The following is a 24,094-nucleotide window of genomic DNA, read 5'->3' as shown; positions in this document are numbered from 1 at the left end:
TGCCTACAGCTGCCAGCGGCTGAAGGGATGATATAGATACATAAAAGTGGGAAAGGCACTGTAAGTCCCCATGGTCCCTAGAATGGTGCTCAACCTTCAGTTGTTGGCGACCTGTAGACTGTTTTTGTTTTTGTTGTTTTGTTTATTTTTGTATAATGCATCGTCTTCTATAGTTAAAATTGTTTTAGATTTACATACTAGTTATATATCTAAATCTGTGATTTTCTTGTGATTTTACTGCCCCTCGTTGACAGATTATATAATCTGATATTATCTAGTGTTGACGTGTTTACCTGTCTCAGTCACGATATGGCTGAAATATTACCGATACGACTATTAAATATAACTCACTTACTCACTCATGCAGAAGAAGTGGGACACCAAGTTATCAATAGAGTGCATGCAATAAAACCCTATATCGGGTGCACCTTCTTGGGCTGTCAGTCCAGATTTGAGGAGGTCATTATGTGACGATGTCGCACTGGCCATACAGACTAGTATTATTTGTACTAGTAGTGAGTATTTGTTAAAAGGCGAAGATCCTCCATTTTGCATCCATTGTGATAAAAGAATCGTAGTCAAGCATGTCCTGCTTGACTGTGTTGATATGTGTTACAAAAGCTAAGAATAGAAAGTAAATTGATGCTTAATAAGTCCAGAAGTATGACGTGTATAATGTTACAGATTTTTACAAATACTATTGTAGGAGAATACATTTTACAAAATTATGTTTAAAAAAATCCCGAAATGTCTACTCTGATTTAAAAAACAAGTAGCATGCAATTAAAAAAACCAAAACACCCCCCCCAAAAAAACAACATTTGGGCAAACGCAACCAGCCTGTATAAAACCTGTCAGCAAAGGACAGCAAAACAACTAGTTTATCACAGATTTCAATTTAAAACTAGTAATTAACACAAAACCATTTTAATTATAGATGACAATACCATATAAAACAGGTTATACATTGCCATCAACTGAAGGTAGATCACCATGCCAGGGAACGTGGGGACTTACAATACCTTTGCTACCTGCATGGACCCTAGCTGGATTTACATCATCCCTTCAGCTGTTAGCAATTTAGATAGATCTAGCCATACATTGATATAACCTATATAATAGGATTAAAATTAGTAGTAGGTTTAAATTTACCATGAATGTATTGGGACTTACGTACCCTCTCCTAACTTTACAATACTTCAACCCCCTTTTGAGGATACAGCCACTCACAATCCCAGTTACTAATCTTAACTACCAATGATAAAATATGTATCTATTTACACAAACCATTCATCAAAATTTATCTAATAATTCTATTTATTTTAAAGATTCAATGACTAATTGAAAATTAACTTTAGTAAAACTATCCTTGACAGTTTTTACATTGAAATACTTATCCCTTGTGATGGAAAAATCAATACAGTCATGCAGGACACTATTCTTTCACCACAAGGGATGCAAAACGGAGGATCTTCGCCTTTCAATAGATATCCGTGTGTCTATCTTGAATGACCAATGCGACATCGTTATATAATGACCTCCTCAAATCTGGACTGACACTCCAAGTAGGTGTAACCAATGTAGGGTATTGTTTCATGTAATTTATTGATATTTACACCTACTTGGTTGTCCCACTTCTCCTGCATCAGATCACGGACGTAGGTTCTAATGCTAGCTTTGTAATCCGAGTATGGAATAAGAAGTGGTGTCACAGATGTGTTGAGTGCTGCCTTAGCAGCAAGATTGGCCATTGTGTTCTCAGTATTGCTGGGTAAGCAACAAAAGACGATGTCGTGTTGGCCAGTAGCAAGATCATGATATAGTTCAATAATTTCTATTAAAAGTGGATGTTCACAAGAAAGATTTTTAATATTCTGAAGGCAAGAAAGAGAGTCGAAAAAGTTTATGTATTGCTTGTATTTAGGATGTTTATTAATATACTTTAAGGCTGTTAATATGGCGTTTGCTTCTGCTGTGAAAATAGAGCTGTTGTCACGCAATCGAGAACATATTGTTCTGGATCGAATGACGGTGGCACAAGCAACTGCGCCACTATCCTTCGATCCATCTATAAAGGATTCGTGGGTACTATATTTACTATTTAATTGATTAAATTGTTTATACTCTAATTCATTAGTTTCTGATTTTTTAAATGTTGTCAGTGTTCGGTCAACTTGTGACCTGAGTAATTTCCAAGGAGGGGAAGAAAGCAGACGGGAAGGAGCTATATCTCCTACCTCAATGCCAGCAGCAGAAAGGAAAGGTTTCACTCTTATACCAAGAGGCGGAACAAGAGAATGCTTCTTGTTATACAGATCCTCATATAGGGGATGAAAGACACAGTTAAAAGCATGGTTTGACTCGTTGGAATATATACAGTATAGTTTCGTTATATGCTTTACAGTTTATTTTATACGGCGTTTTTTAAGAGATGGCTTATCAGCCTCGACGTATACGTTTCTTCTCCTTTATCCGACTTAAAATCTATACGTTTCTTCTCCATTATCCGAGTTAAAATCTATACGTTTCTTCTCCATTATCCGAGTTAAAATCTACACGTTTCTTCTCCATAATCCGAGTTAAAATCTTTACGTTTCTTCTCCATTATCCGAGTTAAAATCTATACGTTTCTTCTCTATTATCCGAGTTAAAATCTATACGTTTCTTCTCCATTATCCGACTTAAAATCTATACGTTTCTTCTCCATTATCCGACTTAAAATCTATACGTTTCTTCTCCATTATCCGACTTAAAATCTATACGTTTCTTCTCCATTATCCGACTTAAAATCTATACGTTTCTTCTCCATTATCCGAGTTAAAATCTATACGTTTCTTCTCTATTATCCGAGTTAAAATCTATACGTTTCTTCTCCATTATCCGACTTAAAATCTATACGTTTCTTCTCCATTATCCGAGTTAAAATCTATACGTTTCTTCTCTATTAATCGAGTTAAAATCTATACGTTTCTTCTCCTGTTTCTGGTATTGTTGACATGCAGGAACGCAGAAGAAAAATGTTTGGCGAGAGTTTCACCAAGCTTATTGGCAATATCAGTCTTATCAGTTAATAAATCATTCTTCACGATTCTTCAGATTGTGAACAGTTGATTTGGAACCTTTGCCCTTAATTCTCTGTATCATATTCCACACCTTTGAAATCAGTGTACGGGAATTTATCTTAGAAAGATGGTTTATCCAAGACTGACGCTTGTTCTGCTTAAATGCGTGTCGAGCCTTGGCATTTAAAATTGTAACTTTATTCAAATTATGTACAGTAGGATGTCGTCGAAATATTTTTCGGTTTTCTTCCTACTCTTTCTGGCCTGTTTATTAAACCATGGTTTACGAATGTGAGGAATTGCAGAGGACTTTGGTATAGATTGGTCAGCAATGTTGTTCAGTATATCTGAAAATAGCTGTTTTGGATCTTCGCCGTTCCCCAAAATACAAGTGATCACTCCCACATATGTCATCATTGACCATAAGGAAGAATCGGTGATTGACATATCCAGGGAAGTATATGTTCCTGTAGCTGGATGTAAATAGGTTGGTGAATCATTGTTAAATATACAAAGGTTATTGTCTGTAATGAATTCCTCAAGGCTTTTACCTTTGTTAGTAGTAGGGGCACTTCCCATAAAGCGGGTTGTGTCCGTTTCCATGATGAGACATGGCTTCGGCAGTTGATCATACAGATTTTGTAGTAGGGGCACTTCCCATAAAGCGGGTTGTGTCCGTTTCCATGATGAGACATGGCTTCGGCAGTTGATCATACAGACTTTGTAGGAGGGGCACTTCCCATAAAGCGGGTTGTGTCCGTTTCCACATGGCTTCGGCAGTTGATCATACAGATTTTGGGTTGCGGGTGTCCGTTTCCATGATGAGACATGGCTTCGGCAGTTGATCATACAGATTTTGTAGGAGGGGCACTTCCCATAAAGCGGGTTGTGTCCGTTTCCATGATGAGACATGGCTTCGGCAGTTGATCATACAGATTTTGGAGATCTGATTGTTGAATAGTAGAAGATGGAGGGATATACAAGTTGCACAATGTCAGCGCAATGTGCAGAGTCAGTCGAATAGCAACGGTTTGAAGATCTGTGTTTAGAGTGACTGGGCTGCGTTTGACGCTCTGATGTACCAACATAGAAGCGCCTCCAGCTGCTTTTTCACCACGAGGAGAAAAGGAATGATAATCACTATACCGTCTTAAATTGTCTGTGCTTTTTAAGGTGTCTGTGTTTTTAAGATGAAGGGAGATGGATACCACACCGACCACTGACATCTACATCACAAGGGAGATGGATACCACACCGACCACTGACATCTACATCACAAGGGAGATGGATACCACACCGACCACTGACATCTACAAGGGAGATGGACACCACACCGACCACTGACATCTACATCACAAGGGAGATGGATACCACACCTGACATCTACCAATGACATCTACAAGGGAGATGGATACCACACCGACCACTGACATCTACATCACAAGGGAGATGGATACCACACCGACCACTGACATCTACAAGGGAGATGGATACCACACCTACCACTGACATCTACATCACAAGGGAGATGGTTACCACACCGACCACTGACATCTACATCACAAGGGAGATGGATACCACACCAACCACTGATATCTACATCACAAGGGAGATGGTTACCACACCGACTACTGACATCTACATCACAAGGGAGATGGGTACCACACCTACCACTGACATCAGCACCTGTGAGAGATATTGTTTGTGAGAGGACCAACGACTGTCTAATATTGACAGAAGGCATTCATGCTGATGTCCATGTGGTATAATTTTGTTCCTTTAATCATTGAGTGAATGGTCAGAATTCTTCAAACTTCATCATGAATTTATGTGTGTTCTATTCTGTTGTTATAACATGTATTTCTTTTACGTTTAATAGCAAACTAAATGTAGACTGATTCACTGATTTCCCTCTCTAACTCAAGCTTTCGTCCAAATATTTAGGTTCAATAAATAGTGGCCTAACTCTTCTATACATCAGCACACCCACAGTATTGAGGATCACTAAACACATACTACAAAACACATACTACATAGAAGGAACAGACACGTTAATGAATATTGAAAACAAATGTGAGCTCATCAAGTTAATGGTTTGATACAAAGAGATGTGTGTGCTCAATGTTTTCTTGTGATCAATGTGAGCTCATCAAGGTAATGGTTTGATACAAAGAGATGTGTGTGCTCAATGTTTTCTTGTGATCAATGTGAGCTCATCAAGTTAATGGTTTGATACAAAGAGATGTGTGTGCTCAATGTTTTCCTGTGATCAATGTGAGCTCATCAAGTTAATGGTTTGATACAAAGAGATGTGTGTGCTCAATGTTTTCTTGTGATCAATGTGAGCTCATCAAGTTAATGGTTTGATACAAAGAGATGTGTGTGCTCAATGTTTTCTTGTGATCAATGTGAGCTCATCAAGTTAATGGTTTGATACAAAGAGATGTGTGTGCTCAATGTTTTCTTGTGATCAATGTGAGGAAATGTTATAAATGCCAGGGGAGCCCGAATGCCCCAGTGTCCCCGCCGTGATGATGCTGAAATGTTGCTAAAATAGGCGTAAAACTAAATTTATTCACTCATTCACGCATGTCCCTACAGAACTTCGTGGCGCTGACTATTTCATAAACCAGTGAGTGGAAATGAGTGATGTCAACAGGTGATTGATTATGTGTGTTTGCATATTTGTTGGATGAATCGTTTTGGACAATTTCGTTAAATGAACCCATCAGAAAACATTCGCATGCAATACTGTCGCTTTAAAAATGCAAAACAGCTGTCCGTAAACGTTTTTCAAAAAGTGAAAAACATAATTATGGGACATTGGTCCAAATGCTCACACGTGTCTGATCTGTTATCCCATTGAGGAGAAAATCTGAGCCACCTGAGGGTGCTGTACAGTGATACAATTTTACACACAATTGTAAATTATGTCATCTGATTTGCGTGCACAGGGTTCAAATTCCATATTCTCTGCATATGATACTTAGCTAGTCGTTATATCTGCATCCACCATCACTTTCTCCAACTAGGTTCACTACCAAAGTGAAATTTTATGAAACTCTCCACTTAATTATCCTAAATTAAGCCAACTGGATTAATGAGCTGACATTAGATTGGCAAATTGGTATATTTCATTCATGTGTAGCCCACCATTGAGTGCTGTTTGGATGTATGAGTTTATTTGTAGAAGCAAGCTATACTCAGATGGGGAAATCATTGCTGGCAATTTTATTGATATTATCTTGCTTTAGTGACAGCGATAGTTACAAGACGGTCTTAAATATTATCATGACAGTTGTATAAGTTCACTTTGAACAAAACTAGGACTGTTTATGAAAAAGGCGGAATTATATCTTTAATGTCCACATATCTGAGACGGCTTGCATTTAGTAGATACAGGGTTTATACCGATGGACATATACAATTCCCGAGCCACGTAGAAACAAACTATTCCAGTTGTCTTATCAACTACATCTGCACTGGGCCTGTAGTTTGTCTTAAACTTCACTCTGTCCCTGTTGCCTGTAGCCATCTCTTCATACTCCACTACAACCTGAAACACCACAATAACACTGGAATCAACACCTAGTAATATACCGATGGTCAGAGCAATAGTCTTGGTCAGCGTAGGCGATCGCGGTGCGTCTCTGCTATTGTTGAAGTACCTATCCCCCATAACAAACTGCAGCAATGTGTCAAACTCATAATAAGTCTCTTTCACAAATATCTCAAGTATGTGCTGTGAAATGATTCGATACAATGCCACGTCGACTAAAGTGAATAGTCCTTCCTCCATATAACTGAACTTAGTCTCTTGGTTATGATACACTTTGCTCAATAACCATTTTTTACACTACGACTGTTTTGCTCTCGGGTGTAGTATAACCAACCGAGATATTGGTAATACTATGGGGACTACTTTCTTCTGTTCATCTGCTTCTAAAAGAGACACGGAAATTCAAAAGATCAAATCAATCTTTATTTCGGGAATTACATTTTTGCAACCTTGACATTGACCGTAAATTCCAAAGACTCCGTCAGACGTGGGCGTCGTAGACGTCCCCCTCGCAGAACCTTGATGACCCCGTTTTCTTCCGTAGCTAAAGATGTTGCCCACCATCTCCTCTTGTTGCTCGTTTACACGTTTGTACTCCCTAATTGCATTGTTTCTGTGCCCAGTGGTTCGTGGGATCAACTACTCATCCACCCCGTTGTTGAACAGTCGTGTTGCACATGTTGCCCTCAATGAATGGTTTGTGTAGAAACCTGAAAAATACATATTAAGTACATTAATCTTTTCATTCATCAATATTTAAATTGATAATGTCATTAAAACATCAAACATGAAAACCGCACATCAACCTCTTAGTCTTGCATATGTAAACAACAAATACATATGTCAGCAATTTTGTACATAAACTGTTAAAACCTATGTTTAAAAATTATGGGAAAGGGTCTCGGGGTGGTTATTGATTTTGTACATGAAGGGGTTACTTACTTTGTACATAAATTTTAGGGGGCGGTCACTCACCTTGTACATCGCAAAAATCATCAAACACCCACCCAAGCAAGCACGCACGCACGCACACGCCATAAATTATAAACGGTTCCTAAAGTTACTGTAGGATGGATAAGTGTTTACAGGAGGGTATTTTTCTGTCCATTATTATTAACATATTTGATTTCATATATTATTTACCTGAACATCTTTCGGGCTTGCGTGCAATCTCTATACTGTCATCTTCACAGTTGGTAGAAGCGATAACATCGTCGCCATCTGATGAAAAGTCATTGTTGTCGACTTTCAACTGATCATGGGCAATAACGTGAGACGAAGATATAAGTTCATCATCATCTAAAGTATCTGACAGTAAAAAGATACGTCTTCTCCTCCATTTTACCAAATGCTTTCAATGAATACTGGCTCAAAATGACAACGTGGTCGACTGGACACGAGCCACACGACTAATGTTGATACTGAAGCACGTGATAATCGTGCACGGGCGATACATTCGGCACGTGACTACATGTCTATGCTGTATTACCTCTGGTGTGCGACCATGTAAATCACTGAACACAGCAGAAACTTTGAGTTTGTTTGTTTTTAATAATTAATACGCTTATTTGTGAGATGGTCTGGATGAGACTTCCCTCTTTCTATATAGTAATAGTAATAATCCACTTATATGGCGCTCATATCCAGGCACATTACCTGCTCACGGCGCTACGTACATTACTATCCCTGGTCATAGCAGCATGTATTGTTCCAGAGGAGTCGATCACAGCCTGGGACTGCCTTTACATGCCCAAGATAAGCATCTGGAGGGATTACAAAGTTAAGATTGTGTCACACGTCACAAAAAGAACGGCCGTGTTCCCTTTGAATATGCTGGAGTGACAAAGCCCAGGAGTGCACCGTCGACCAACAACATCAAACAGGAATACTTACGTTTATCAATGCATCTCTTTCTGCACTTTGGTCTGTACACTGGGCCATCAGCGATTCGTCCCCGTTTCCCATCAGCATCACCATCGCCACAGTTCTCTGAAAATATTTAGTATGAAGATATTGGCACGTATACTGACATCCTACCTGCCCAGTAATGTGTACGCTAATTTGTTGACTGATAAAACCAACACCAAATCACATCTGGAGAAAGCATGGCACTTTAAATGGGTATGGAAATCGGTCTCCCTGTGGGATGGGCAACATAACAGTTCTGCCTTCTACAGCAGCGTAATTTTGATTAAAACAGTGAACCAATGGCGGTACGAAATTGCAGTTAAGTTCATGTGCAACTATTCCAATAACATCAGTAGGGAGACATTTGCAGAGATAATGATGGTGGTGTTCAGACATGTACTAACCAGAGGGAGGACATATATAGATATTATGATGGTGGTGTTTAGATATGTACTTACCAAAGGGAAGACATATACAGAGATAATGGTGATGGTGTTCAGACATGTGCTTACCAGAGGGAAGACATATATAAATATAATGATGGTGGTGTTTAGATATGTACTTACCAGAGGGAAGACATATACAGAGATAATGGTGATGGTGTTTAGAAATGTACTTACCAGAGGGAAGACATATATAGATATAATGATGGTGGTGTACAGACACGTACTTACCAGAGGGAAGACATATATATATATAATGATTGTGGTGTTAAGACATGTACTTACCAGAAGGAAGACAGATAGAGAGATAATGATGGTGGTGTTCAGACATGTACTTACCAGAGGGAAGACACATAGAGATATAATGATGGTGGTGTTCAGACATGTACTTACCACCAGAGGGGTGGACACATACCAGAGAGATAATGATGGTGGTGTTCAGACATGTACTTACCAGAGGGAAGACACATAGAGAGATAATGATGGTGGTGTTCAGAAATGTACTTACCAGAGGGAAGACACATAGAGAGATAATGGTGGTGGTGTTCAGATATGTACTTACCAGAGGGAAGACAGATAGAGAGATAATGATGGTGGTGTTCAGAAATGTACTTACCAGAGGGAAGACACATAGAGAGATAATGATGGTGGTGTTCAGACATGTACTTACCAGAGGGAAGACACATAGAGAGATAATGGTGGTGGTGTTGAGACATGTACTTACCAGAGGGAGGACATATACAGAGATAATGATGGTGGTGTTCAGACATGTACTTACCAGAAGGAAGACACATAGAGAGATAATGATGGTGGTGTTCAGAAATGTACTTACCAGAGGGAAGACACATAGAGAGATAATGGTGGTGGTGTTCAGACATGTACTTACCAGAGGGAAGACACATAGAGAGATAATGGTGGTGGTGTTGAGACATGTACTTACCAGAGGGAGGACATATACAGAGATAATGATGGTGGTGTTCAGACATGTACTTAATGATGGTGGTGAAGGAAGACACATAGAGAGATAATGATGGTGGTGTTCAGAAATGTACTTACCAGAGGGAAGACACATAGAGAGATAATGGTGGTGGTGTTCAGACATGTACTTACCAGAGGGAAGACACATAGAGAAATAATGATGGTTGTGTTCAGATATGTACTTACCAGAGGGAGGACATATAGAGAGATAATGATGGTGGTGTTCAGATATGTACTTACCAGAGGGAGGACATATAGAGAGATAATGATGGTGGTGTTCAGACATGTACTTACCAGAGGGAAGACATATACAGAGATAATGATGGTGGTGTTCAGACATGTACTTACCAGAGGGAAGACATATACAGAGATAATGATGGTGGTGTTCAGATATGTACTTACCGGAGGAAGACATACAGAGATAATGATGGTGGTGTTCAGACATGTACTTACCAGAGGGAAGACATATACAGAGATAATGATGGTGGTGTTCAGACATGTACTTACCAGAGGGAAGACACATAGAGAGATAATGATGGTGGTGTTCAGACATGTACTTACCAGAGGGAGGACATATACAGAGATATTGATGGTGGTGTTCTGATATGTACTTACCAGAGGGAGGACATATACAGAGATATTGATGGTGGTGTTCAGATATGTACTTACCAGAGGGAGAACATATACAGATATAGTGATCGTGGTGTTTAGGCATGTACTTACGAGAGGGAAGACATATATGGATATAATGATGTTGGTGTTCAGATATGTACTTACCAGAGAGAAGACATATATAGATATAATGATGGTGGTGTTCAGACATGTACTTACCAAAGGGAAGACATATATGGATATAATGATGTTGGTGTTCAGATATGTACTTACCAGACGGAAGACATATACAGAGATAATGATGGTGGTGTTCAGACATGTACTTACCAGAGGGAGGTCATATACAGATATAATGATGGTGGTGTTCAGATATGTACTTACCAAAGGGAACATATATGGATATAATGATGTTGGTGTTCAGATATATACACGACGGAAGACATATACAGAGATAATGATGGTGGTGTTCAGACATGTACTTACCAGCATCTTAATGATGGTGGTGTTCAGATATGTACTTACGAAATTCCACGTAGCCCTGGCATCTTTTGTCACTCTCGGTGTACACAAAGTACATACATCTGCTATCCTTGTAACAGGTAACAACACACGAAGCAAGGTTAGTGTCACGTACAGAGAATATTGCAGCATTTCTGCCTCCAGTGATGGTGCGCTGTTTTCCCAGTGGAAAGAAATCGTTGCTACAAACCTGGCCTACCCAAAATAAGCACATGCACCAAATCATCCCTGAGGGACAGTGCTTCATGTGTGGACTAGGCTTTCACTGCAAATAGCGAACAAGCCTCGTGCTCTGCCGTTGATGATACATAAATAATAGTTCTGTCTACTGAAGATATTTCTAGAAGTATGTATGGCTATATAAAATGGAAATTAAAAAGACATTGTGTTGGTAGATGCTAAATATCCCCATATTGGGGCTTGTCATTATAAGTAACGTGTTGTGACCACTCTAAGACAAACTATTTTTCTGTATGAACAACTCTAGACAAGCCAAATCCGTGGCTGGAAAACCACCGGATATGTTGACCCGCAATTTGTTAGATAGGAGACACATATACCTTCCACGTGTAACCCCGTGACATCGATATTGATGCTGATGACTAGATGTACCCCAGGACCATATAAGATAGGAGACACATATACCATCCACGTGTATCGCGTGACATCGATATTGATGCTGATGACTGGATGTACCCCAGGACCATATAAGATAGGAGACACATGATACCATCCACGTGTAACCCCGTGACATCGATATGATGCTGATGACTGGATGTACCCCAGGACCATATAAGATAGGAGACACATATACCATCCACGTGTAACCCCGTGACATCGATATTGATGCTGATGACTGGATGTACCCCAGGACCATATAAGATAGGAGACACATATACCTTCCACGTGTAACCCCGTGACATCGATATTGATGCTGATGACTGGATGTACCCCAGGACCATATAAGATAGGAGACACATATACCTTCCACGTGTAACCTCGTGACATCGATATTGATGCTGATGACTGGATGTACCCCAGGACCATATGAGATAGGAGACACATGATACCATCCACGTGTAACCCCGTGACATCGATATTGATGCTGATGACTGATGTGTACCCAGGGACCATATAAGATAGGAGACACATATACCATCCATCCACGTAACCCCGTGACATCGATATTGATGCTGATGACTGGATCTACCCCAGGACGATATAAGATAGGAGACACATATACCTTCCACGTGTAACCTCGTGACATCGATATTGATGCTGATGACTGGATCTACCCCAGGACGATATAAGATAGGAGACACATGATACCATCCACGTGTAACCCCGTGACATCGATATTGATGCTGATGACTGGATCTACCCCAGGACCATATAAGAGAGGAGACACATATACCTTCCACGTGTAACCCGTGACATCGATATTGATGCTGATGACTGGATGTACCCCAGGACCATATAAGATAGGAGACACATATACCTTCCACGTGTAACCCCGTGACATCGATATTGATGCTGATGACTGGATGTACCCCAGGACCATATAAGATAGGAGACACATATACCTTCCACGTGTAACCCGTGACATCGATATTGATGCTGATGACTGGATGTACCCCAGGACCATATAAGATAGGAGACACATATACCTTCCACGTGTAACCCCGTGACATCGATATTGATGCTGATGACTGGATGTACCCCAGGACCATATAAGATAGGAGACACATATACCATCCACGTGTAACCCCGTGACATCGATATTGATGCTGATGACTGAATGTATCCCAGGACCATATAAGATAGGAGACATATATACCTTCCACGTGTAACCCCGTGACATCGATATTGATGCTGATGACTGGATCTACCCCAGGACCACGGATACCATGGATCTAACAACCATGTTGTGGTGGAGCCGATACAGAAGTACTGTTCTGATAGTAAAACGTAGATTTTTGTAACTTTTATTAGTTAACTAAGTGTAGTATGATTCGCTGATTTTCTTCTCTATTCAAGCTTCCGTCCATATATTTGGGTTCAAGAAATATTCAAGCCTACCTAAATATCCTATACATCAGCACACGCACAGTGTTGAAGGTCACTGAACATATTTCTGATAAACACACACACTAAAGAGCAGGAACACGTACCTTAATGAATATTGTATACGATTGTGGACTGATCCAGTTAATGGTTTGATACAAAGAGATGGTGACATGTTGTTTCACTGACCTAAGAATATGAGGACAACACGTATTTCATTTCCCCTTCCATAATGATATGAATCAGTCGGTCTAAACTTGTGATGCTAAAAAGGCCGCGTGTTGACTATGTCTCTCTATACACCACTCACATCATGTTCATGAAAGAGTATGTAAAATACGTCGTTATTTAAGGGACATTTTACACCCAAACATTCCTTTCACAGGAAACATAGCACAAATAAATATCACTCGGCTTCAACCAGCAGAAACATCAAACCAACTCATGAACTTCAACACTAAAGAATCACCAGTCTTGCTTGTGCCTTCAAATACTTCTTACCCTAAGCAAGCAACGCCTGCCACTTACCGTATTTGGCAATCACAGCGGTGCGCTACATCGACCAAGCTCTCAGACCCCACGTCAGACCACATTTCGCACGTCACCAGAACAACCTTTCCCAGTATGATAACGCCCGGGTCCATACGGCCAGAGCTACACGGGACTTCCTACAACAGAACGGTGTCACCATTATGCACTGGCCAGCCCTTAGTCCTGATTTAAACCCAATTGAACATCTTTGGGATGAATTGTAGAGGAGACTGAATAATGTCATACCAAGGCCGAACACAGCCGATTTATTGCGCCAGGCCTTTCTCAGAGTGTGGTTCCTGGCGCCAATGGCCTTCATCAATCGATTGGTGCACTCCATACATAGAAGCTGAGCTGTCGTTATTGCCACTCGTGGTGGTCACACTAGATACTGAAGTCAAGAGTCTGAATGGACTGCAAACGTTCACGTAATGTCTTGGAATTGTGCTAAGTTACTAGTATTCAATGATGTGTCAGGATACTGTACACAAAAATGGTTTTGATCCGCTTATTATGTCCATTTCTGTAACGATTTGATTACAGTGCCTATCTAATTTTGAATTCGTACTAACAGGGCTTGTTTTGCTGCTGAGTATATATGAAGGGGTTAGAGGACTTTATTTGGCCTCCCTACTACACTGACAGAGAGTAGAGTAGCATGCACCTTATTTGGAGTAAGTATTTCTTTTCTGCCTCTTGCCACTGGGATGGGTGGCTAGTTTCATATGTGAGTTGAAACAGTTTGTGATTGAGGTCCGTCTGAACATTTCATCGGCTCTAATAAATGTGACCCCTTCTGTTTAAAATGATATTATGGTATATTAGTACTGTGTGGCTAAATTGAGCAGAACTGATATGATACACTGGGTGACGCTTATGGTAGGAACTATGCATCACATACGGACAGATATGGCACTGAAATCTTGCATCCTGAACTCCTTGTGTAGAGACAGGAAATTAGAAGACAGGGTCGCCATTTGTCCCGAGGATTTAAACACTATTTTGTGTTGAAATATGTGTGGATAAGGTTAAGACAGAACAATTGCTGCAGCCCGTATATAGACGAGGAGAAGTATTCGTTCAGAAATTAGCTCATTAAGATCACAATTCGTGCAGCAATTAGCCCATGAAGAATTAGAATTGGTCTTTAACAACCAATGCTTGTCATAAGAGGTGCCTAATGGCATTGGATGGTCAGGCTCGCTGACTTGGTTAACACCTGTGAGTGTATCTTAATTGTTCATACTCGATTATTCACAAATCGCTGCCGTACAGGTGAAATATTGCTCAGTTCGGCTTTAAACGACAAACAAAAGCAACATTCAGCAATTAGAGCGAAGGAATTAGTGATATTCATCCCAGTCGCCTTAGATTTAGTTTTAAACGTAGACGTTTTTGCTCGTTTTCTTCTGCATCGTCGTAATGTCACTGTGTTTGTGGAGTTTCAAGTTGTGGTGGAATATGAAGAGATGACCACAGGTGACAGAGACAGGTTAGAGCTTGAGCCAAAGTACTGGCTGACTGTGAATGTAGAACATGAACAGACAACGGGAATAGTTTGTTCCTTCGTGCCTCCTATTGGGTTCATGTTCACTCCGTTTTCAGATGGAGGGACTTATTGCGAGTCTTCTCACATATGTGAACATTAGAATCAGAAATAATCTCCCTACAACCAATAAACTTGTGTATGTTGTTCTTCATAAAGAACCTGCGTAACTGCGTTTGTGTTAATACTTGCATTCGCCTTGCAACATATGTCACTGATGGATGGTAATTAGAATTAAAACAATCGTCACCAGTCTTTGTCACTAGTTAGTTTGTACCTCGAGCTCTTTTCTGATGGCATATTGATCAGTGACAGTCATTGGCTCTAAGACTGCCTTCTCAAGAATCTCTGACAATAGCTCTATTTCCACAGCTTTGGTCTACATTAAACAATGACTGTATTCTCAAGAATCTCAGACAATAGCTCTATTTCCACAGCTTTGGTCTACATTAAACAATGACTGTATTCTCAAGAATCTCTGACAATAGCTCTGTTTTCACAGCTTTGGTCTACATTAAACTATAACATATAGAGACAAATTCATCATCTTCTATGGTAATTATAGGTGTTTGTTCCCAGGTAAAAGGCAAGCAGACAACTATACAGTTTGGGGGATCCCAGTTAGCGAGTAGGGACGAGTTCATTTTTGAGGGAGAGAGGGGGGTGTAATACGACTCTCATTCATATCTTGGTATGGAAACGTTGAAAAACAGGTCGTGTCACCCCTCCTTTTTTCTGATAACTTCATAGTTGTATGTGCATTACGTGTAATCATTGTAGATAGACTGGGTTTCTCAATTAATCATGTTGTGTTAGAATAAATTATGAGAATATGTCTGACTTTCTGTTAGTAAATGCATGATGCTCAAAAAAGACAGCGTACCGTCGAGACACACGCTGAGCACATCATATCCAGATGAACTGTTAACTGAACTGAACTTTTTACACTCGGGGCGTTTTTGATTCTCATAGGAAGACATTCCACCAACAACCCTGTGCTCCTAGATACAGTGACAACCCTGTGCCCTAGATACAGTGACAACCCTGTGCTCCTAGATACAACCCTGTGCTCCTAGATACAGTGACAACCCTGTGCTCTAGATACAGTGACAACCCTGTGCACTAGATACACAGTGACAACCCTGTGCTCCTAGATACAGTGACAACCCTGTGCTCCTAGATACAGTGACAACCCTGTGCACCTAGATACAGTGACAACCCTGTGCACTAGATACAGTGACAACCCTGTGCTCCTAGATACAGTGACAACCCTGTGCTCCTAGATACAGTGACAACCCTGTGCACTAGATACAGTGACAACCCTGTGCTCCTAGATACAGTGACAACCCTGTGTACCTAGATACAGTGACAACCCTGTGCACCTAGATACAGTGACAACCCCTGTAGATACAGTGACAGCCCTGTAGATACAGTGACAACCCTGTGCTCCTAGATACAGTGACAACCCTGTACACTAGATACAGTGACAACCCTGTACACTAGATACAGTGACAACCCTGTGACAGTGACCCCTGTGCTCCTAGATACAGTGACAACCCTGTGTACTCCTAGATACAGTGACAACCCTGTGCACCTAGATCCAGTGACAACCCTGTGCTCCTAGATACAGTGACAACCCTGTGCTCCTAGATACAGTGACAACCCTGTACTCTAGATACAGTGACAACCCTGTGCTCCTAGATACAGTGACAACCCTGTACACCTAGATACAGTGACAACCCTGTGCTCCTAGATACAGTGACAACCCTGTGCTCTAGATACAGTGACAACCCTGTGCTCCTAGATACAGTGACAACCCTGTACTCCTAGATACAGTGACAACCCTGTGCACCTAGATACAGTGACAACCCTGTGCTCCTAGATACAGTGACAACGCTCCCTAGATACAGTGACAACCCTGTACACTAGATACAGTGACAACCCTGTGCTCTAGATACAGTGACAACCCTGTACACTAGATACAGTGACAACCCTGTGCTCCTAGATACAGTGACAACCCTGTACACAACCCTCCTAGATACAGTGACAACCCTGTGCTCCTAGATACAGTGACAACCCTGTGCACCTAGATACAGTGACAACCCTGTGCTCCTAGATACAGTGACAACCCTGTGCTCCTAGATACAGTGACAACCCTGTGCTCCTAGATACAGTGACAGTGTGCTCCTAGATACAGTGACAACCCTGTGCACTAGATACAGTGACAACCCTGTACACTAGATACAGTGACAACCCTGTACACTAGATACAGTGACAACCCTGTGCTCCTAGATACAGTGACAACCCTGTGCTCCTAGATACAGTGACAACCCTGTACACTAGATACAGTGACAACCCTGTGCTCCTAGATACAGTGACAACCCTGTGCTCCTAGATACAGTGACAACCCTGTGCTCCTAGATACAGTGACAACCCTGTACACTAGATACAGTGACAACCCTGTGCACCTAGATACAGTGACAACCCTGTACACTAGATACAGTGACAACCCTGTACACCTAGATACAGTGACAGTGACAACCCTGTGCTCCTAGATACAGTGACAACCCTGTACACTAGATACAGTGACAACCCTGTGTGACACCTAGATACAGTGACAACCCTGTACACTAGATACAGTGACAACCCTGTACTCCTAGATACAGTGACAACCCTGTGCTCCTAGATACAGTGACAACCCTGTACACTAGATACAGTGACAACCCTGTGCTCCTAGATACAGTGACAACCCTGTACACTAGATACAGTGACAACCCTGTACACTAGATACAGTGACAACCCTGTGCTCCTAGATACAGTGACAACCCTGTACACTAGATACATACAGTGACACAGTGACAACCCTGTGCTCCTAGATACAGTGACAACCCTGTGTACCTAGATACAGTGACAACCCTGTGCTCCTAGATACAGTGACAACCCTGTGCTCTAGATACAGTGACAGATACTGTGCCCTGTGCACTAGATACAGTGACAACCCTGTGCTCCTAGATACAGTGACAACCCTGTGCTCCTAGATACAGTGACAACCCTGTACCCTGTGTACTAGATACAGTGACAACCCTGTGCTCCTAGATACAGTGACAACCCTGTGCTCCTAGATACAGTGACAACCCTGTGCTCCTAGATACAGTGACAACCCTGTACACTAGATACAGTGACAACCCTGTACACTAGATACAGTGACAACCCTGTACACTAGATACAGTGACAACCCTGTACACTAGATACAGTGACAACCCTGTACACTAGATACAGTGACAACCCTGTACACTAGATACAGTGACAACCCTGTACACTAGATACAGTGACAGCCCTGTGCTCCTAGATACAGTGACAACCCTGTGCTCCTAGATACAGTGACAACCCTGTACACTAGATACAGTGACAACCCCTGTGCTCCTAGATACAGTGACAACCCTGTGTGCTCCTAGATACAGTGACAACCCTGTGCTCCTAGATACAGTGACAACCCTGTACACTAGATACAGTGACAACCCTGTGCACTAGATACAGTGACAACCCTGTGCTCCTAGATACAGTGACAGCCCTCCTAGATACAGTGACAACCCTGTGCACCCCTGTACACTAGATACAGTGACAAGATACCTGTGCTCACTAGATACAGTGACAACCCTGTGCACCTAGATACAGTGACAACCCTGTACACTAGATACAGTGACAACCCTGTACACCTAGATACAGTGACAGCCCTGTACACTAGATACAGTGACAACCCTGTACACTAGATACACAACCCTGTACACTAGATACAGTGACAACCTGTACACTAGATACAGTGACAACAACCCTGTGCTCCACTAGATACAGTGACAACCCTGTACACTAGATACAGTGACAACCCTGTACACTAGATACAGTGACAACCCTGTGCTCCTAGATACAGTGACAACCCTGTACACTAGATACAGTGACAACCCTGTGCTCCTAGATACAGTGACAACCCTGTGCTCCTAGATACTTAATCTTGTTATTTCATTTTGGATGTTAACATTAAACGTTTTTGAACATCAGTTGATTGTTCTATTCTGTTTCAGTGAACAGCATGACTGCCTGGGTGATAATGTGGACAGCATGCATGATAATGGCTACAGAAGGTGAACCCTTGTATTGTTACTACTGTGTTTACATTTGTTAATATTCATACTTTAGTCAAGATAATTGAGACCAGGGCCTAGATTTTCGAAGCTCTCTTAGCGCTAAGATAGTCGTAAGTTAATGTTAATGTATGGCACTTACGACTATCGTAGCGCTAAGAGAGCTTCGAAAATCTAGGCCCAGGTCATTACAGTAGCAATAAAAGAACTCTTGGCAAATGCGGGAAGGGGAGATAAGTATCTTATCATCCCAAACTGTGTTCCACTGGAGATGTTGCTTGTGTGTGACAGTAGATTTTATACGATGCCCTGACATCATCAATTACCTGACTCACAATGCTATGACGTCAAAAACGTGATGACGTCACAATGCTATGACATCTTTGCACTGCAAGTCTAATGGCAGTGCCGTGTGCAGAGATGTACATTTTTCATTGAAAACTAATGTAGAGTGATTTTTTATGGTAAATAGAATCTCACCCAAGTGTCTACTGATATCAATTATATCAAGCCTCTGATATTCGTAACGTTACCAACTCGTGTTGATATAACTGATATCAGTAGACACGAGGGTGGTATTCTCTATTGACCAGCCGGTACAACCTTCTAACGTAGGGCCATGGATTCTAACCCCAGACCCTACCCGTGAAGATGCGGGTTAAAATGTCGATCTTCAGTAACACGTGCTTGTTGTAAGAGACAACTAACGGCATCGGGTGGTCAGGCTCGCTGACTTGGTTGACATATGTCATCGGTTCCCAATTGCGCAGATCGATGCTCATGCTGTTGATCACTGGATTGTCTGGACCAGACACGATTATTTACAAACTACCGCTATATAGCTGAAATATTGCTCAGTGCGGCGTAAAACTAAACTCACTCACGCACTCTAACCCCAGGCCTACCGATGTATTCCCTCCACTGTGGAGTCAGTAATTGCCGCATGAAGGTCAAATGTTTTTCATCATCTTTTTTGCTTGATAAACAATATTACTGTCACGTGCTCTGGAACTATAAAAAAATCATTCCTGCTGACCTGTTGATAGTGCAATAAACTGGCATATGCAAGAAATTACACACGTTTGCTGCTTTGTGGTCATATTCATGAAAACAACGTGTATATTTTCTTATGTGACCAACATATTTTTGAAAATAATACGGGTTTTGTGTTTTTTTAGAATAGTTTTTAACAGCTTGCGAGTACTGCTGGTCTTTCATAGGATTAACCTCCACCCTGGAGATGTTCAGGCATTATAGGTCTTGTAACTCATTTGCCATACATAGGTAACTTGTGTATTTGTTAAAGAACAAACTCTATATTTCCATTTCAGCAAACAATCAAATAATTTCTTCACAATCATTTTCAGCCTATCCATGCAATCACACCCATCATTGTTCAGACTGTGACAGAGAGACGGGAGATTGCCTCACTGAGTGTGACACTGGGTATTATGATCAACAATGTAGGTCTACCTGCAGCAATAACTGTAGGAATAACACATGTGTGATGTCAGAACTTGGTAGCGGTGACTGCACTGAGGGTTGTGTGCCAGGATATCAAGGTTCTCTGTGCAACATACCATGTGACAGTCCAGGAGGTAACTGTACAGCATGTCCAGGTGTTTGTGATGGAGGATATTGTCAGTTGGGCTCATCCTGTGTGTCTGGATGTGTAGACTCCTACTACGGCAATGACTGTAAGACATGTTCAAGTAGATGTAAATCTTGTGACGGGACGACAGGTGAATGCAGTGAATGTCAACAGTCAGACGGTGGTCCAAACTGCGAGTTTTCCTGCAAACACTGTGTAGGAGGATCATGTCAATTCGGTTGTTTTCAGCGTTGTATTGAAGGGTTTTATGATATTTTTTGTAGTAGAAATTGCAGTGATACCTGCCTCAGTTCCACTGTAGAGCCGCCAAAGACAAACCCGTCTTCCTGTAACTGGACAAATGGTGCCTGTATCCATGGATGCAGAGCTGGCTGGTACGGTCCACAGTGCTCGCATCGGTGTAACACTAAATGCATGGATGCTGCATGCACACAAACAGGTGCTTGTAAAGGAGGATGCATTCCTGGACACTATGGACGACATTGTAAAGCATGCCCGGAACATTGTTCTGATCTCACCTGCAGCGATGACGATGGGTCTTGTGAGACAGGGTGTGCTTTTGGTTTCTATGGAGAATATTGTAACACCACATGTATTGATGGTAAGAGTCAATTTCCGTGAAACATGAAATGTGAAATGTGAAAGTAAATACAAAATGCTTAAGATTTCTAGTATACCTTATGCCCACAGAATAATGTGCTCGTGCTTGATTAAACCCAGTGTAAGACCTTCCAGATTATGTGCATGTTTATATATGTCTCCATTACGTGATTTCCATCTGTGTCCATGTTTCAGCTGTGGCCGACGTAGTAGATATGAAAGTAAACGGGATGAAAAACACAACCGTTGGTATCAATGAAACTGTCACATTCCAGTGTGTGGTTCAAGGATGCCCACCACCAGACGTATCCCTGGTACACACAGGAAACACCACGCTGGCCATGTTCAGGAAGAATAACACTCTGTATGAACGTGTTATACGTGTCCACAGTTGTTCCCAGCTTGGGAGGTATTCCTGTCAAGCGACAAACTTCACTGGGACTTCATCTGACAAACAATTACACATGGCTGAGCTGATTGGTAAATATACCGTTCTGTGTTCTTATATCACCTAATTGTTTTTCTTGTATGACCCGTATAATCCAATGAAGGGAGGCATATAGATTGGTCTACAACCTCGGATGTAGATGATTTGTCACTGAGTAGACACTAGCGTATAGACTGTTATGAAATAGTTTATTTTACACATTACGGAAAATAGTTGTATCCTTGTCTGCATATTCAGTACGTTAACAATGACAGCCAACCATTAACTACGTACCTAAGACATTGTCTCATGGCGATTCACATAGACCTGTAATTATGTATTTTCAGCGATTCCAAGGAAACAAGATGTTAAGGATTGTGAAATTGAAACCCCAAATGACGGGAAACACCCATCTGGAAAAATAAAGTTCACATTATGTGCATACCCTGAGCCTGTTATAACGAAATTACAGTTTGAAAGACATGATGCTCCCAAGGATATCACAGACAAGAAAAAGTACAACCTCACTATGGACACGTTGATGTCAAACCTGTTCGAGTTTACATTCACAATTGCCAACATTGGTGATGAAGACTTTGGGGTTTATACATTCACTGTGGCTTTCGGCGGACGAGAAGTCGATATACTGATTGTTGCATCACAACCTAAAGGTACGACATATATTCCTATTAGAAAAGATCAATCAGTTTTATGACATTACATATTTAACAGTTATATTTAAATGTTATGATTAATCCCATTGCCAAGACTATGAAATTAGCTTACAGATGGAAACATACTATATATTAGAGTCAGTGTATCTACTGATGTTTTTTTAAGATAGAATGTAAATTATGTCACACCATGCTAATTTCTACTTTATTTCCAGACATTACAGGGATCACCTTCACTTCTATCGCTATTATTATCGGAGGCTCTTTGGTTGGTGTACCGTTAGTTTTTGTTGCTGTTGCCTGCTTGTACGACGACGCCAGACTGTCAGAGGTGAGGAGGGTTATATACTCGTGGTACACGTTCTATGGAGGGGTAATTAATTCTTCCTTTTATGAAACTAGCATGTATTCTACGAGTCGTTTCACACACACAAAAAAGATTGCGGCGGTACAAGTGTGAGAACTCTCATATTGTAAGACGGTCTGTTTTGATTTGTTATACTGTGTCTTGGTCATGTGAGTCATCCACCTGTGTAGGTTGTTTACTGGTAATGTTCATAGCCGACATTGGGGTAGACTGGTAGTTACAGCGCTTGCTCGTCACACCAAGACTCGAGCTCGCCATGGATGTTTACTGGTAATGTTCATAGCCGACATTGGGGTAGACTGGTAGTTACAGCGCTTGCTCGTCACACCAAGACTCGAGCTCGCCATGGATGTTTACTGGTAATGTTCATAGCCGACATTGGGGTAGACTGGTAGTTACAGTGCTTGCTCGTCACACCAAGACTCGAGCTCGCCATGGATGTTTACTGGTAATGTTCATAGCCGACATTGGGGTAGACTGGTAGTTACAGCGCTTGCTCGTCACACCAAGACTCGAGCTCGCCATGGATGTTTACTGGTAATGTTCATAGGCGACATTGGGGTAGACTGGTAGTTACAGCGCTTGCTCGTCACACCAAGACTCGAGCTCGCCATGGATGTTTACTGGTAATGTTCATAGCCGACATTGGGGTAGACTGGTAGTTACAGCGCTTGCTCGTCACACCAAGACTCGAGCTCGACATGGATGTTTACTGGTAATGTTCATAGCCGACATTGGGGTAGACTGGTAGTTACAGCGCTTGCTCGTCACACCAAGACTCGAGCTCGACATGGATGTTTACTGGTAATGTTCATAGGCGACATTGGGGTAGACTGGTAGTTACAGTGCTTGTTCGTCACACCAAGACTCGAGCTCGCCATGGATGTTTACTGGTAATGTTCATAGGCGACATTGGGGTAGACTGGTAGTTACAGCGCTTGCTCGTCACACCAAGACTCGAGCTCGCCATGGATGTTTACTGGTAATGTTCATAGCCGACATTGGGGTAGACTGGTAGTTACAGCGCTTGCTCGTCACACAAGACTCGAGCTC

General features: G+C 41.5%; 1 protein-coding gene across 1 annotated transcript in view; it reads left to right on the top strand.

Annotated features, from left to right (window-relative positions):
- LOC124256595 (multiple epidermal growth factor-like domains protein 6) overlaps window positions 1–23,149 on the top strand; it is a 70,694-nt gene extending 47,545 nt beyond the window's left edge. Inside the window, exons 4-6 of the mRNA XM_046690573.1 lie at window positions 21,769–22,053; window positions 22,348–22,671; window positions 22,890–23,149. Of these exons, the coding sequence (XP_046546529.1) occupies window positions 21,769–22,053; window positions 22,348–22,671; window positions 22,890–23,134 (854 nt within the window). The 3' untranslated portion in view covers window positions 23,135–23,149. The remainder of the gene's footprint in view (window positions 1–21,768; window positions 22,054–22,347; window positions 22,672–22,889) is intronic.
- Window positions 23,150–24,094: the final 945 nt, after the last annotated feature.

The sequence above is a fragment of the Haliotis rubra genome, unplaced genomic scaffold, assembly GCF_003918875.1.
Source record: "Haliotis rubra isolate DU_JTF1 unplaced genomic scaffold, ASM391887v1 Scf630, whole genome shotgun sequence".
NCBI lineage: Eukaryota > Metazoa > Mollusca > Gastropoda > Lepetellida > Haliotidae > Haliotis > Haliotis rubra.
Note: the sequence above shows the minus strand (reverse complement) of the source record. Positions and strands in the feature narration are given on the sequence as shown.